Source organism: Cyanistes caeruleus, chromosome 10 (assembly GCF_971803275.1).
Source record: "Cyanistes caeruleus chromosome 10, bCyaCae1.hap1.1, whole genome shotgun sequence".
Classification (NCBI taxonomy): domain Eukaryota; kingdom Metazoa; phylum Chordata; class Aves; order Passeriformes; family Paridae; genus Cyanistes; species Cyanistes caeruleus.
In genome coordinates this window covers 8,837,290-8,853,582 of record NC_141710.1, presented here as the reverse complement: position 1 = coordinate 8,853,582, position 16,293 = coordinate 8,837,290, and the positions used below count along the sequence as shown (strand labels likewise).

General features: G+C 40.4%; 1 protein-coding gene across 2 annotated transcripts in view; it reads right to left on the bottom strand.

Annotated features, from left to right (window-relative positions):
* The window catches only part of NYAP2 (neuronal tyrosine-phosphorylated phosphoinositide-3-kinase adaptor 2), a 132,698-nt gene extending 118,196 nt beyond the window's left edge, over window positions 1–14,502 (bottom strand). Inside the window, exons 1-3 of one of the 2 annotated variants that reach the window (XM_023933213.2) lie at window positions 12,350–14,502; window positions 11,753–12,250; window positions 5,009–5,251 (exon numbers count right to left, since the gene is read on the bottom strand). In XM_023933213.2, the coding sequence (XP_023788981.2) occupies window positions 5,009–5,214 (206 nt within the window). In that variant the 5' untranslated portion in view covers window positions 5,215–5,251; window positions 11,753–12,250; window positions 12,350–14,502. The remainder of the gene's footprint in view (window positions 1–5,008; window positions 5,252–11,752; window positions 12,251–12,349) is intronic. The other variant, XM_023933214.2, reaches the window with a different exon arrangement.
* Window positions 14,503–16,293: the final 1,791 nt, after the last annotated feature.

The following is a 16,293-nucleotide window of genomic DNA, read 5'->3' as shown; positions in this document are numbered from 1 at the left end:
TACTCTTTCTACATTGAACCAATTACAAAACACAGCTCATATTTTCATGAGAAAAAGGTTTTGAAATCATAGAAAAATTGGTCTCATCACACCTCATCAGCCACTTCCACCATAACAGTGGTATCAGAACAATAAACTTAATCTGGGCTGAAATGAGCATGCAACATGTCCAGGAGGAAGATAAAGAAAACAACAGTGCCCCAGTTAAGCTTCCTCATAGCACAAACCTTTTGATTAAAGGAGCGTGTACCACTGACCTCATATCCAAAAATCACATTCACCAAGTGAACTCAGATTTGAAATAAAAATTAAAACAAAGAGAAAAGCCCCAAAACAAACAAACCCCCAAAAAAACCCCAAACAAACAAGAAAGAAAAAACAAAACAAAAAAACCCAAACAAACAAAAATGTCTACAACTTACCTCAACACATCAAGCCAAAAACAATGGGTTAACAAACTTGTAATGTATAATATCTCAATAATGTGTTTACAAGTATTTCAACTGAGGCTCTCACCATGACCCATAATATTTAATGCACTTCCTTCACAATTTTTTTGAGGTCAGGCTATAAGCATACTGTCATCTACAAAGCATAATTATTTCTGCAAATTTAGAAATGCACCATTTACTACCCAGAATTTCAATTACAGACAGATGTTCAGAAATAAAAGAAATAGTACATTAGACATTCTTTCACCTAAGGTATTGTTCTGATTTCAAGACAGAGTTATAAAAATTAAGTTCACAATGAAATTATTTTATGTTATTTTTTATTCTGGTAGAAATATTTTGGTATAAACTCTTCAGCATGTCCATATAGTCTAAGATTACACACATTTTCTCAGCTGAATAGAGATTTTGGCAGTGAATAATCCCATGCATAGAAATCTTTTTATATTTTCTTGCTGTCACCCACGGTTGATAACACAACTTTTAGCTGAAGGACACATATTTTACATCTTATTCATGAAGGAAACTAAGGATAGGAATGACAGAAAACTGCAGAAAGATAATACCTGAATTCAATTACGACCATTTTAAAAAAAGAAAAAAGGCAAGAGAAAAATGTGATCTTACTTTTGCTGATGGGTTAGTCTTCAGTACTTGGTTTGCCAAAGAAAGGAGAGGTTATGTTGACAGCTGTTCATTACAATTCCTTCTTTACTACAAGAGCTTAACTCTGCCACTGGCTGGCTGGCCCATTTCTGCTAGCTTTAGCACACAACAGTGCTCCTAAAAGCTCCTCCTCTTGACAGCATCTGTCTGGATACAAGCACAAGCAAGGCTTTCCATAGAGCCATTTAGGTCCTGGGAACGAGCTACAAGTAAGGGAAACCATTAGAAGTAAATATTTTGATGACTAAGTCCAGGATTTGGCAGGCAGAAATTCATGCCCACTGACACCACCAGCTTTAAAGGAGAGTAGTGACATCTTCACAGTGTTACAAGTGAAAATGACAACTTCCCTGACAGAAAGAGTAACTTGAATGATGCATAAAAAAATAGAAGCCAGACCTTTGAAAGCATGCACTCTTCAAAAGTTTAGCTCTGATTAATGCAACGTGTCCAAGCCTTCAGAGGAGGAGGGTTCATTATTTGATTCTTACCAAGCTTTTATATTTGCGCAATTAAAAAGGGAAAATATTGGTGAAGTATCCGCACAAAACAATAATAAAGTAACTAAATATGTGCATTTCAGTTATGGATGAGTCAGAAGGCAATTGCTCATTCTTACAGATGCCCTATATAAATTCCAAATACTCACCTTTTTCCTGGCACCCACAATAGCTGAGGCAAATCTACCTTCTGTTCCCAGAAATGCTGCCTACAGCTGATATTGTATCATGGCAAAAGCACGTCTCATGGGATTGCCAGTGAAAATGATACTGCTCCATAACTTTATTTGCAATTTATAGGCTCTGTGGGCAATATGCCACTACTTTCTCTTAATCTGGACACAGCTCCCTGGATAAACAATGATCATGTAATGAGACCAGATGAATAAAAGATGGAAGAAAAAAATGTCTATACATTAGGTCCTATATGCATATGTATTTATTATGTCTTACTCTCAGCTACTAACCAGCACATTAACCTTATTTTCTCCGCATGAGCGCTAAGCACCATACTAAAATTAGGTCAGAAATTCAGATCAGATCAGCTGACTCAGCCCAGCAAGATTAGACAAAGACTAGTTGGGTTTTTTTCCCAATCCAATATGTTGTGTTTATCTCCCGCAATGTACAATGGATCCATACATTTTTCCCCACAATTAACCTATCAGAACCAGACACCATGAGGCAGCAATCACTCTGAAGGTGTCACTTCATCAGTGCTACTGAAGAAACACAACCCAATGTATCCTTTGGAAAGCAAAACTTAAAATCAAACAATTTTTTTTAGGTCATTTTTCAGATCTTGTTTCCAAACTGCTTAGACTGATGCATTTCAATGAACTTAAGTCATTCAGCACAATTATGAGATGATTTAGGTAAATAACAGCTGCTTCTAAATAGTGTTGTGTGTGAATATCACCACTTTATTAGACATTGTATTACTCATTATTATGTTGTTAATATACACAAACAGCCTTCTTCTAATAGAGACCATCTGAACACTAAAACTGAATGCCTTCTAAATAATTCAATAATTGGAGAAGCAGGTAATTCTCTGTAGGTGCCAAAGACTTCTGGCTGCTTTATTTTGATTCTCACATGCAAAAGAAGAGTATTGGTGGGAACCCCATTTCCTCCTCAAAAATCTACCTGCAGTTAATCACAGGGGATGACTCCCTTGTTGCTAAGGAGATTGTTTTCAGCTATTGGGAGTCTCCAGACTGCTGGCAGTTACCACTGCACATGTGCACCACTTGCTATCTAGGCCACGCTCTCAGGAATTAGGGATAATATAAATACCCACCGAGATAAGGTAAAGACATAAAGAATACAGTACAGAACAAAGAATAACTCAATGATCCTACTTAACCTTTCCTGACTGCTGCATTTCAATAGACAACATGGTCTTGGATGAATCTCTGGAGGTTACTGGGGGGGCTGACTCAATTGCAATCAGCCTAAGTGACTTCAGGCTCATGGTCCCTTTAGTCAAATCAGGAATTTTCCCTTGGTCTGCCATCGCTTTTAGTTTTTCCAACCAAAGGTTGATCTCAAGTATCTTTTTTTACCTCACCAAGTTTACAAGGGGAAAAGCAAAAAAGACTTCAAGAAAGTGGTTTTCAAGATTTCCTGAGGTGTTTTCCTACTTTTTTTCCTCAGGCAGATATTGTTGCCCCCCTCAGTGTTACTGAGATAAGCCAAATGGGGAGGGATCAGAGGGAGTCACTGCAAACATAGTTTCCCACAGAAGAGCACTGTATTGAGGAAATGTTGGTATCTCCAAACCACATATAAATACATGCTGTTCCTCTAATAAGCCCACTGTGTTGCTGGTCCTCTACCTCCTGTCTTCTGGCTCTGTGACTGAGGATAAATACTCAGTTTGCATTGATCTCAGTTGAGTGTGGGCAAGAATTTCACGGTTTGGCTCAGCCCTAAATCATCTGTACGTATCCAGAGCTCTTCATCAAATCTCTTTGCCAGGATCAATGAACAAAACCACACAAACCAACCACAGTGTAGGAAATACTGTCACTACCATTCAAATGAAGTAGAAAAGCTTGGCTAGAGGACTATAAAGAACCAGGTAGGTCCACAATTTACTCTCTCATGTCCCAAGAAACCTATTCATAACAAATATGTTCTGGTACTTAGTAACCTTTATGGTCACACATATAAAAATGCATGCAAGCAGGTTAGCCAGAGTACAGCCTAATTAGCTGTATTCACCTTAATTTCACAGTATTCTTTTCACTCCAATGAAATTATTGAAAACCCAAATAGTTCCACTCCCTGGAACATAAAGCAGACATATATTCACTATAATTCCTTCATCTCTTTCCTCTCTCAAACTGTGTGTGCTGCTCTTTTCCTTTTAATGTTCCATCAAAATTATCAGACTACCGAGGCGTTGCTTGAATGTTCACAGCACAGCGTGTCTGTTATACCTGGATGTACAGTACCCAAGACATAGCATAAAATTTAATCACTTAAACTGAAATACAGAAGACTCATGCTGGGGGAAAAAATTCAAAGGACCTCCTATCAGTTTATGCTCAAGCCATCCATTTGCATATAAAAGTTAAGGATTTGGATGAAGGATTTACCTGTATAACAAAATTTTACCTTCACCTCAAGAAAAACCAATTTTTTGTATTAACAAAGGTGTATGTAATAAATATTTATATCTATCCCATTCAATCTTCTTTTCCTCTCCAAGAGGCTGCAGAGATTTCATTGAAATCCATTGGCACAAGAGGCCAGGTCATGCAAATGCTCCTCTCATTAACTGTCAATTAAAATCAATGGAATTGTTCAAGAAGAGCCATTATAGTGTTCTGCCCATCAGGGGCTTGATCCATTTTCCTGCAAGTGATTGCGATATTGTTACTGACTTCAGAGATCACAGGATTGAAAGGAAAATGTAAATAATAGACACTTGTTTTAAAAAAAATCAAAAACCTCAGACACCAGTTGAAAAGCTTTGAAAATTTACCATATTTAAAACATCAGCGCAAGGAGAGTCTATTTTGACCTGTGAGACTGTCCCTGTCTTGCTCACACACAAATACATTTTTGCACTAAGCACAAACTGTTCTTCTACAAGACTAACAGGATGACAAACCATTTGTCACAGGATCTAAATCTCCTATTCCAAACACCCAAACTTTTTGTTACAAATCACACCTGCTCAAGATGCCACACACGCTCTGACTATGTCAACACAATGTAAACCACGTGTGTCAGAGGCCTGACAGAGGCCCATGGTATGTACTGCTTTTGCCAGCAAGCTGCTTAGAAATCAACTGCTCTGCACATATTTACCATATCTGAATCCCTTGTTTTTCATTCACTCTGCCAGACCACTCATCTTTTTATCAAAATATTTACCGTTTTATTGCTTCTTCTTGTTTTCGGCGTTTTTCACTCTTTTCTTTCAAGTAAGCCAGGTTTGTTTCATTCCTCATGCGATCATTCTCTCGAGCAATGTCTGATGCATTCTGTATAACCAAGCCATCATAGGCTTTCATCCCCATATCTTCAATATACTGGAGAAAAGAGCCCAAAGTGACCTCCTCCTGATTAGAACTCATCATCTTGCAGGAGATAATGAACAAAGGAAAGCAACGTTTCCTGCAGGTTGAAAAACACATAATATCTTAATCAGTAGGAAAATAGCTTATGGTTTATGACAGCAAGATTGTGTCAGTTGTAATTAACATCTCTGTAAGAGACAATTTTTCAGACTTTCCTATTTAAAAGATAATAAACAAAGCAATTCAGAACACAGAACAACATTACTCAAGACAAGAGGAGACAAAACCAAGAGTCTCTTCTAACAGGCAATGCAGATCCATACAATTACACTATTTAAATCCCAAAAACATTTCCTGCCACCCTTTCCCATTTCCTAGTACCCATCAATTGAATAAGCACTGCCATCCTGAATCTCAGTTTGAATTGAACCGAGAAAGCTCCCATCACAGGATGACAGGTTCCTTTTGCAGTTTAGATAAGGCTGCACCAAAGAAAATTGCCAGGAAAAATTCCTATTCTGACTACCAGACAAAGTTTCTATTCTGCAGGATATTCTAAAGTTCAGGTGAAAAGTATTGTTCCGTTTTCTTAAACAAAAAACTTAAAAGCTTTTTTCAGGTTCAAAATTTAGAAAGAAATACTGTGAAATATTTTCCTGCATTTCTTAGTAATGTGATAGGGAGCCCATAAACCCTGGTCATCTGTTGCCCAACATCTTGTTAGCTTGAAGCTCCAAGAATGGACAAGAGTGCCCAGCTGAGCTGGGACCTTCAGAACAGACCCTTGAAGTCTGCAAGAATCTGTATTCCAGAGGTGTGGCAGACACTGGGGTTTACAGCACCTTGGAGCAGAACACACTTAGACCCCTGGGTCATTCCTGGGTCTGTAGCAGGCAGCCTAAAAACTCTACAGAAAGGCCCCAGAGGTTTTCCATTCATCAGCAGAACTCCTGGGAGTTGCAGGAGCAGTAAATACTAGAGGACACTAAAGGCAAAGTAGAATTTCAGGAGATAGACTGCCTCCCTCTAAAGTCTGTGCTGGATAGGACTGGATAAACCACTTATTAAACAAGTAAAATAGATGTTGAAAAAAATAGGACCATTCTATTTTATTTTAAATACTGATTATTGTAAGGTGCAGGAGCATTACAAGCTTGACTAGTACTACCTGCACACAGCCCCATGAGGGGCCCTCATCCCACAGCCAGGGGCTGATGCAGGAGTCACTGAGTGACTTGCTGGCAGCCCTGGCAGCTGAACTCAGCTCTCTAAGGCACGTCTGCTTATTCACTGCTACAGCATTCCTCACTTCCCTGAAGGATGGCGTGGCTTCTCGGAATCAGCCTCAGAACATGCCAACACTACAGCTAGAAAGGATCTTATTGAACAGGAAATAAGAATCCTGTCTGCACACAAATTTTAGGGGCAGGGTTCCTGTGGAATCAGTGACAAAAATCTTTCCCCTATTTCCTAGTATGATGTTATATTTCTAATATTTATTACAAAGCTGGAGAAGTAAAATTCTGATCTAGGCTGGCTATAAATAAATAAATTTAAATGTTCTTAAGGATTTAGAAATCCACTCTGGGCCTTCAGATCTGGGCCCTGACTCTGAAAATTCAGGGGATGAAACGAGTAGACAAATATATTTCTGGTTTTCCCCTATTGTGACTGGGGGAACTATTGAAGTGGCAACAAACAGCTAGTTTCAGGCACTAAATACCTTAAAAGCACACTGATAATTTCCCCTTTTTCTTGCATGTCTGCATATCAAAACAATTTCTGTACAATGGCACAACTGTTAAAATCATGAAGACTCAGAGGATGCAAAGGGTCTTCTCCTATTACCTCTCCTGCCTTCCAAGAACAACCTATCAACTAAGCCTCAATGTGAACATAAGGCTGATGTTGAGGGTCACTGAAGTGATCTTTAAGCATTTTCAAGCATGGGTATAAGCAATTCCTACTGATCCCTGCAGGGTGAAACCAATGAAGGAGGTCTTAGTGCAGCCCTACGTGCCTGCATGCCATTTCACACAGCTCTGACTGGAGCTGGCCACAACTCTGCTGGGCTGGAATATGCATTCAGCCATTCTATATATTCACCATAAGTAGCACACTGTCTGCTCAGGAGGACGCTAGAAAGTGACACTGAGCTGAACAGACTCTATGGTTCTTCAGCAGACAATATTTTAGACTAATTACTAACCTTGCTGATTAACAAAGTAAGGCCAGATATCAAAGCCCCTTCCTGAGTCTCTTGCTACAGTGAAGCTACAGCATGAAGGCTACAAGATTAAAACCAATGCTAACAGCACAGACAGCTCTAACTCCCCTTTCTCTGAACTCCTCAAATGATATCTGCCATTTTATGGTTAAAATCTGGGCTGTTTCCCCAGTAGATGGCTATCTTATTGTGTATTCCATTTTGGACTTCTGGTAAAGCCTTGTTTCTTCATATGTTGAATGAAATTCAAATAAACTTGCACAACAGAGAAATCTCACCCTAGTGACCTGAATGGCAGTATTGCCATTGATTGCTTCAGTGACCAGGGTCTACTCCTGAAATATAATAGGAAATTTTATACAGAAGATAACTTCAACAGGGTTTCAGTAAATGCAGTTCTCATCCATTTTTCCCCAAGACACATGGTATGTTTTACATGGTCTTTTGTGACTGAATTTCTTCCCCTCATTTTTTCCTTTCTTTTTGGAGGTCAGAAATGAGCTGACAATTAAGGATATGCTGAACCTCCTTGTATTATGATGTTTATTTTTTAAACAGGAGGATGAAGTCATTCCAGTCGCAAAGAGAATTAAATAAAAAGCCCTTATTCTGCTTAATAAACTGAGGTGAGACTTTATATTCTGGTTTGCCACTGATGCTTTTTATTACTAAACTCATGCAAAAACTTACTATTTACTAAATATTCTTTGTCCTAACAGGGACTCAATCCAACAGCAGTACTGAGCAACTGTAGCTACTGAACTCCTCCTGTGACTGTGGATCCTTGCATTGTTGTGACACCAAATTCAGTTTGGGGTACTCCTGAGGGGAGCTGAGGACACACAGATGTTTCAGAGCCTTGATCCTGCGCTTATGGCACTGACTCCAAAAAGCCTCAGTGCAAGCAGCAAGCATTTTCTGATTCAAACCCCTTGTACCTCCCATGTATGTGGTATTTTACAGCCCCACTACATTTACTAATAGTGTGCAGTTGTGCATGCTATACTTAAACAGGGATTACAAATGCAAACAGCAGGTGCAAAAAGCTTAGTTAATTACTGTAAACATTTTTACAGTCTTAGTGTTCCTTGGGCAGCACACTAGGACCAGCTTTACTTACAGGTATAATGCCACTTCAGAGAATATGTTACCTTAATAAATAAATGTCCTCAATAGCTGTGACAGCTATATATGTGCAATCAACATATACAGCCCCTGGAGACCCATGCAGTGCCTGCCTGTCCCCCTTCTTGGAAAATGGCTGGACAGCACTGAGCAAAGGTTCTGGTGACCAGTAAACTCAGGCAGTGAGCAGTTCCTAACCACTTGCCAGGGCAGACACAGGCACAAGCAAGGGTTCTGTTTGAGTACTTTCATATTTGATTAAAACCATGCAAATGTAAATTGGTGAATAAGCCATGTAAGCTGAGGCCCCACAATCCTGGTATCCCTAACATGCACACTGTGGTCAGGGATTTTGTTAGCCAGATAAAAGGACTATACAGTGTCACCTATGTATTTGTAATCAAGTTGCTTTCAGTACATTTTGTTTTCTGAAATCAAGCAGTACTGGAAAATTATAACTGGGAGCTGCACCACTTAAGAAATTCTTTAGACACTCCTTTCTTTTCTCCTCCTTATTGTGAAGCAACAAAAGGAGACAGTGGGACAGAATAAAAGCCTTGGACTTTAGCTATTGAAGCCAACATACTGAGAAGTGAACAAAAAATTTTTGGAGGAACTTTGTTTTGAGTGTTCACTGAACATGAACATCTTTGAAAATCCATCTGAGCACAAGGACACAAAGAAGGCATTCTCCATGATGTAGACTTTGCTTCTTAAAGACCAACACTGTGAAATCTCACTGAGAAAAAGCCACAGTCACACCCAGGTGCCCACTGACAGCTTCCCCTTCAGGTACCCCCAGATCAGAGGGACCCTGGCAGAGGAGCACAGAGCAGCTCGCACCAGCACGGCTCACACATTCATCCATTCTGTCAGCATGGGAGGAGTAAAGCAAGAAAGATTTTTTTTTCCCTTCCCTGCCAATGCATCTGGTTTACTGGCAAGGGCAAGCAGTCCCCTTCCCGGTTTGCCTAGAAATATTTACATAACTAAATTCAAGATCATTGTATTGATTCAGACACAATTTCTGTGAGAGCAGAGTGCGTTGTGTTTCACAGGACGGTTGCATACCTTACTTCTAATCGAACCTTTTGCTCTGATGCCACATACACAGCATTTTTGATCAAACCACAAACCACTTCCTTTTCATATGATCAGTGTGCAAAAATATTGATTTCAGAATATGAGTAATTGACTGAATACCAAGCAGTGCTACACGTGAAGATTCAGACATGCCATTCTCTCTCTTATTCACATCAGGATCCCCAAATATCAGTTGCTTTTCAGCTTGCTTGACAGCCATAAGCTGCAGCTGTGCTGCATTGAAAATTGGCAGTGCTTACATTAAACTGAAGGAGCTTTTTGAAGTAATGACAAAAGCACTGATTGCCTTCTTCCAAACCAGAGGGATTTTTTTTTTCTTTTTAAAATTTTAACATAGGAGAAGAGACCATGGAAAAACAAGCGTGGGGTTGCCCAAAGTCCTGAGTCCAATCTCAAATTTATAAAGGCCTACTACACACCTCTCCAGTACTGCCTGATTCCCTCCCAAACACCGTCTTCTCTTTTTGAAAGAACATCTGCTTTCTCATTATATTGAACTCCTTCCACTAAATTCATGATATCAGAAGGATCCTGCACAAACAGGGATGATAACCAGCCATTCAGCCCTCGAGTCTGAGCTGTTGTATTCTAGCTTCTTGCAAGAATAAAAGCAGACAGGCCAGCCGTATCCAATTTTCACAAACTGCTGACCACAGCAGCACTAATAAAGACCTAATGGTATTGGGTGTACAAAAAGATACTTTCACTGCAATCAAGAAAAAATTTAATGAGGGAAAAATATACTAGAGACTACTTTACAGAACTCTGTCTCCTATCATAACTGTGCCTCATATCAAGTGATATATGAAATACCCAAGCAGGTGAATGTGATGAGACAAATCGCTAAGACATGCCTTTTAGAGTTGCATTCCCTGCTCATTTTTAACAATAAAATGACATTTCTGTTTCCACATGCAGTGATGCCGGAAATTATAATGTCAAAAAAGAGAGAGCTTCTGAAATCAGCTGCAACTTTCCTACTACATATAATTTGACAACCGTATATGCAGATATTTAAAGAAAAAGAATCAAGGAATCACTACTGTCATTTGTAAATACAAAATATACTTTATTCTGGCTGGGATTACAGATTACATACCTGGTGCTCATTATTGTGCACAGCACAAGCTCTAGCACCTGGGTGAAATCACTACAGCTAAGTAGTGCTGAGCCCTTCACTTAAAGAGGTTAAAAGTGTCTCCTTCAGTAGACTGAAATTGCTAATGCATGAGTTTAAAGGAACAGTCAATTTCTACAGATGTCCTACCTTCTATAGGGGAAAGCTATGTTTCCTATAGTTTTAAGAAATGAAAAAATAACCTGGGCCTTGAATTTTGGCCCCCTTGCAGGTGCCTTTTGAAAAGGAAAAAGGTCTTTGCTAACAATGACTCCTCTGTGAGTCCAGGATGTAAAAAGCTGTTGTTTACTTTGCAATACAGCAACACTTTTATCACTTTTATTCCCAGAGGAAAATAAAGCTTCCTCCTAACTGAGTGGATGCTGGACAATCACAAACCTAGATTCAGAATGGCCAGAACTTAAGCACAATTATGACTTTTCATCATCCCATTATTATGCAGACAACTTATAAACAACAACAAGAAATAAAACCACACAACAAGCAGACATATACACACATTCTCTGCGCAAATAGGAATGCATTTGGACTCAGAAGAAATCACGAGCTTCTTGCTGATGGACTTATTTTTTTTCCTCCTCTTTAAGAAAATGAAATGGAGATTTTACTACCATCAGCATCATGTTAAGATGCTGTAAAATATTAATGGTGCAGTAGGTCTGATAAGTGACTATCATAGATGTTAGAAATTATTTCAATTAATTCATCAGAAAATGTAAAAGAATGGTTTTAATTATTTAACAGTGCTTTTTGAAAACAAAAATAAAATCAGCTGCCAAATGTCTTTACTACAAGCACAGTCAACATGTGAAGTACACAAGACCAAATAGACTTCAGCATTTAGTTTAGCAATGGCTTGATTAATACCTTCTAAATATACATGCAACCTCATCGCTGTGCATTCTGACAACTCATTATTTCATTTTGTAATGTTATTTTTTTCATTCTAATTAGCATTATATTTTGTTAGCATGCTCATATGATGTATTAAAATAAGTACGTACCAAAATTCAAGTCCACGGGGACCGCTAAGTGCAATAATCAAAGGTGACTTTTGCCTGTAAAAGCCCTTTCCTGTGGTTTTCTCAGTGCAGTCGGAAGGGATATTTCAGCACCATAAGAAACAGATTTTTCAGTTAGGCTCAGTTTTTTCTTCAGTTAAAGTGCATTAAATCTTGTTGGCAGAATTGCCCAGATTGTAGAATTCGACATCACTGTAAGTCAATGTGTTATGTTACAGATCTTCTTAACATACGATTAAAATGGCATGGAAAGTTTGGCTTTAAAAAATGAAGTGGAAAGAAAAGACAGGTGCTTGCTTCTTTAAATCCACATTCAGAGAGGAAAGGGTACGGATAATGGGAGGGTATAAACAACACCCTGCGTTGAGGTCCAGCAGAGAAGAAACTGGATGATTTTTACCCACTTTACAACACAGACGATTACAGCACCATCAAATGCACTAACACAGAGATTTCTAAGGTGCCTCATTTGAAAATGTTCTGTGGAGACAAAAAGAAAGGAATATAAGGAACAGCAAATATCCTATCCAAATGGCTTCTTGCAGCAGGAAAGATGCTTGCTTGCTCATTGCCACTTACAGGTCTGAAACAGTCTGGCTCGTGGCATCGTCTCTGTCTCTCCCCCGTGACTACAGGCAGGCTCGCTTTCTCCAGCTGCCCGGGTCCGTGGATGCCGCTGTTGATTAATCAGGGATTCTCAAACAAAGAGCAAGCCTACCTTCGGGTGCCAGCAGGACTGTGGGGCTCCTCTCCGGCTGCAATCCGGCTGCAACCAGCATCCCAGCACCTCGGACAGCTCCGCCGCGCCGGGCCCATGGACACGCGGCACGCCGGAGCAGGGGCGCGCCGGCAGCCGGCGCGGCAGCGGCGCCGCTCCTGCCTCCGAGGCGCGGGCGGGCACAGCCTCCTAGCTAGGCAACAGTCTCGCCCTTATCGCCACTGCACTGAAGTCTGATTAGCAAATAATCCGGTGAGGGGGGAAAAAAAAATCTGCATGAGCAGCACTGTACATCACATGGAGTCTATAGGTAGGAAAGAATATGAAACAACGCCCTTTCCCCCTCCTTCTCCCTTCCCCAAGAAAAGAGAAATTGTTCTTCCACGAAGAATGTGTAAATTAACCTTTAGCCCATATTATGGCTCAAGGAAATGAGTAGCCACTTAAAAGCAACACCTAAGCCTCAGTTTGATACCTCATATTGATGTATCTTTTGCACTCACCCTCACTGAAAAGCAGTGCAAGGCACACAATTACTGCTGACGCAGATGAGAATGCTGCTTGGGGAAGGAGGGGAGGAGCTTCTCAGCCCATCAAAACAACCTCCCACCACCTGCTCCCATTGCACGAGAACAAAACTACGCAGCTCGGACAGACTGAGCGTGACATTTATGCCGTTTTCCTTATATTGACATGCACACTCTGGAAAGAAGCATTCTGTTTCAAAAGCATTCAGGGTGAAACTACACAGTTTTATGCTCATCCAGAATTTGTGTAATGGTTTGGAAGAAAACATTTCCTTTCTTCTGAACCGGATCAATCTGTGTTATAGCTCCTCCCTGCAGAGTATGTGCAGTTTTGCTTTCTCTCCCCCAAACCTGCAGCCTGGACACAAAGCAAAAGCGTTCACTCCCTGCACCAAAGCCAGGGAAAGGAGCGATGGCTGAATGTGCACAGATTGCATTACCCCACTGTCAAATGGCATTTCATTCTTTCTTCCTTCTTAAGTTACAGGCATATTTTTCTCAGGCATAAATCTTGATTCTGATGTTACAGTAACAGTTGAATTTATTCCTAAAACTAGTAACAGAAATTACTGTCATGGAATGAAATCCTTCCAAAGTAATGCATGTTCACATGAAAACCTGTACTGGTACGCAAATAAGACCTCACCTACAGAGCACAGGAGAACTTCTTGCAGATTTACTACCATTCATTTCATGCTCACTGTAATAATGTGTGTCCCAGTACACTTCATGTAACCCTGTGAAACAGGGCAGTGAGTTTTCCTCATGACATCTCCAAGAGACCATTTCAAAAGGATGTTTTAAGAAAGGCTGCAAAGTCAAAAGAACAGGGTGGAGGACTTTTCTTTGTGTTAAGGGAAAAGATCTGGAAGGGAAGTACCTACAGGGTAGAACTGGAGGCGGTCCTGTGAAGAGAGCTCCTTCCCTAGCCCAGAGGCTAGCTCCCAGCCCTGCTTCTGATTTTTTCCTTCCTTCAAGGATACCTTTAGAGCAGCTGTGGCCATATGGTAATTGGGAAACTTTTTCATCAGCTAGAGATTCCTGTCACATAATACCCTCTTATTCCCAATACTTTTCCAGAATTAAAGATCATCTTGATCTCTGCCCTAAGTCCATGCACTGAAAACAGAGAAATTGTGGAGTCAAACTTCTTTCCAAGTTACTTTAACGAGGATATCACTGTAAAGTCATTACAATTCATAAGCATCTTGAAGAACTACTAATGTTAATCTCAAAGTGTGAAAGACTTGCCTGTGTCTTCACCACATGGTTCATCCCAGTAATTGAATTCCCTCAGATACAATCCTTTCCCTGACTACCCATGTTACTGCACCTTATGGCAGTTTCCAAATCTTCTCATTCTTGCACCAGGGTTCCTAGGAATCATGTGTCCATCAGCTGTGGAAGGAAATATCCGTTTTTCTTTCCAGCAGGACTGTGGGAAGGGCACCGGAGTTATGACCTTTGCAAGGCTGACAGTTCCATTCCTGGTTATTGCACACAAAAGCTTCTAATTTAGTTCACAATCCAGGAAAAAGCAGCTACAGAATTAACATGGCATTTTCTGCCTCAATGACACAAGGGCTGGATCAAAGTTCAGGTAACACGTTTTGTGTTGTTCATTGTTTTTTTCCACAGGTTTTTACAGAATACTGCTATTCACCTTTAAACATCTTTAATGACAACTCTAATGAACCCACAAATGGCTTTCACTCCTTAGTTATAAAAGAAACCTAATCAACACAAATATATGCACCTCCACAAATCACTACCTGTGTTCTTATGCTGCAGAGGCAAACACCTGCCTTCCTGGCCTCCGAACAGTCAGCAGGGGAGAACCATGCATTCCTCAGTGGCTGCCAATCCTCTCTCCCTATCTCCTTTGCTCCACATCCTTCCTGGAGTTTACAACCACTCAATTCCAGCAGATGTAATTACTTGCATTTGCTTGGAATTTCTGAAGCACGTGTGCAAGGCTTCATTACATACCTGAAAGATTAACCCGTTCTGTTTCTGTATGTATACATGCTCACACACATATACAACATATATACAGACAGACAGATGTGGTTTGACCTGTGGTTGACATTTGCAAACCAGGAAAAAGAATATGAACTATGTGCTCTGGAACTGCTCATTGGCAACTACTCAAAATAGTTGTGGGATACCCCAGTCTCTGCCTGGCCATGCTGGCAGTGGGCTGGAGCACAGAGTGTGTTACGAGGAGACAGAAAACCTCTGCAGGAGGCTCCTTTGTCCAGGGCATGTCAAGTCCTTTCAGCCTCAGTGACAGGTTGAGGATTTGCAAGGCCTGAAGACTGCAGGCAGTGCAGAGACAAAGGGCTTTCAAGAGGAAGAGAGCATTCATTTAAGATGCTAACAGACCACTTAGTGACAGAGAAAGACAGTCTGCCTGTCCCTGAAGTAAGGGAAGCTTGAAGACAAATGGATTAGAGTCAGTGCCAGTGACTCTGTTTCTGCTTGGCTGGTGAATGGAGGAGGAAGACTCTCCAAGAAAAGAAAATCCCATGTTTACAGGCCTAAGCTTGTCAATACCTGAGTTGATACAGAGACTGTTATGTAATTATTTACATTTATGAGGGTCAAAAAGAACAGGTTTCTTGTCTTTGAATGCACCACCCCCCAGGTTACCTGTAGCTTCTCCAGAGAAGGCAGTTCCATGATAGGTTTCTGTATCTGACCAACAGATCATAGATGAAGAGTTCTAGGAATGGACAGTCCACAAGTCCTAAAAATATCTTAAATGAAAACCAGAAACTGAGGACTTAAACCTTATAAATTCCCAACACCTAACCTAGAGGACTGTGGTAGGAATATACATCTCTGTACCCAAAGTCTACATCCCAGTGAATGGGAAGAGAGAGGCTATTGAACAAGACCTGTTCATGCAGCTATCAAAGGAGATAGGGATCCTATCAGTCAGGTTTTGCTAAGACCAGAGGCTGACTAAGCCAGAATCATCCCAGGAGAAGCTAAGCATTGCCAGTTAACACCACACTTACAACTACGACACCATCAAGATACTGGCTTTGGCTGTTTAACAAATTATTTGGCTAAGCTAAACTTGGTTTTATTCTTCCTCCTGTACAATGCTTCCTTAGCTTCAATTGCTTTTCCATGTCTCCCGTGTGCTTGGTCCTGACTCTTAGGTGTTATTGCTGCCAGTCTGCAGTTGCTCTAATCACTTCATGCCCCTTGAAGTATGGATTCCTTACCTGATGCCAGGCCACATCTCTTAACCCAGGCCTTGCTACTAT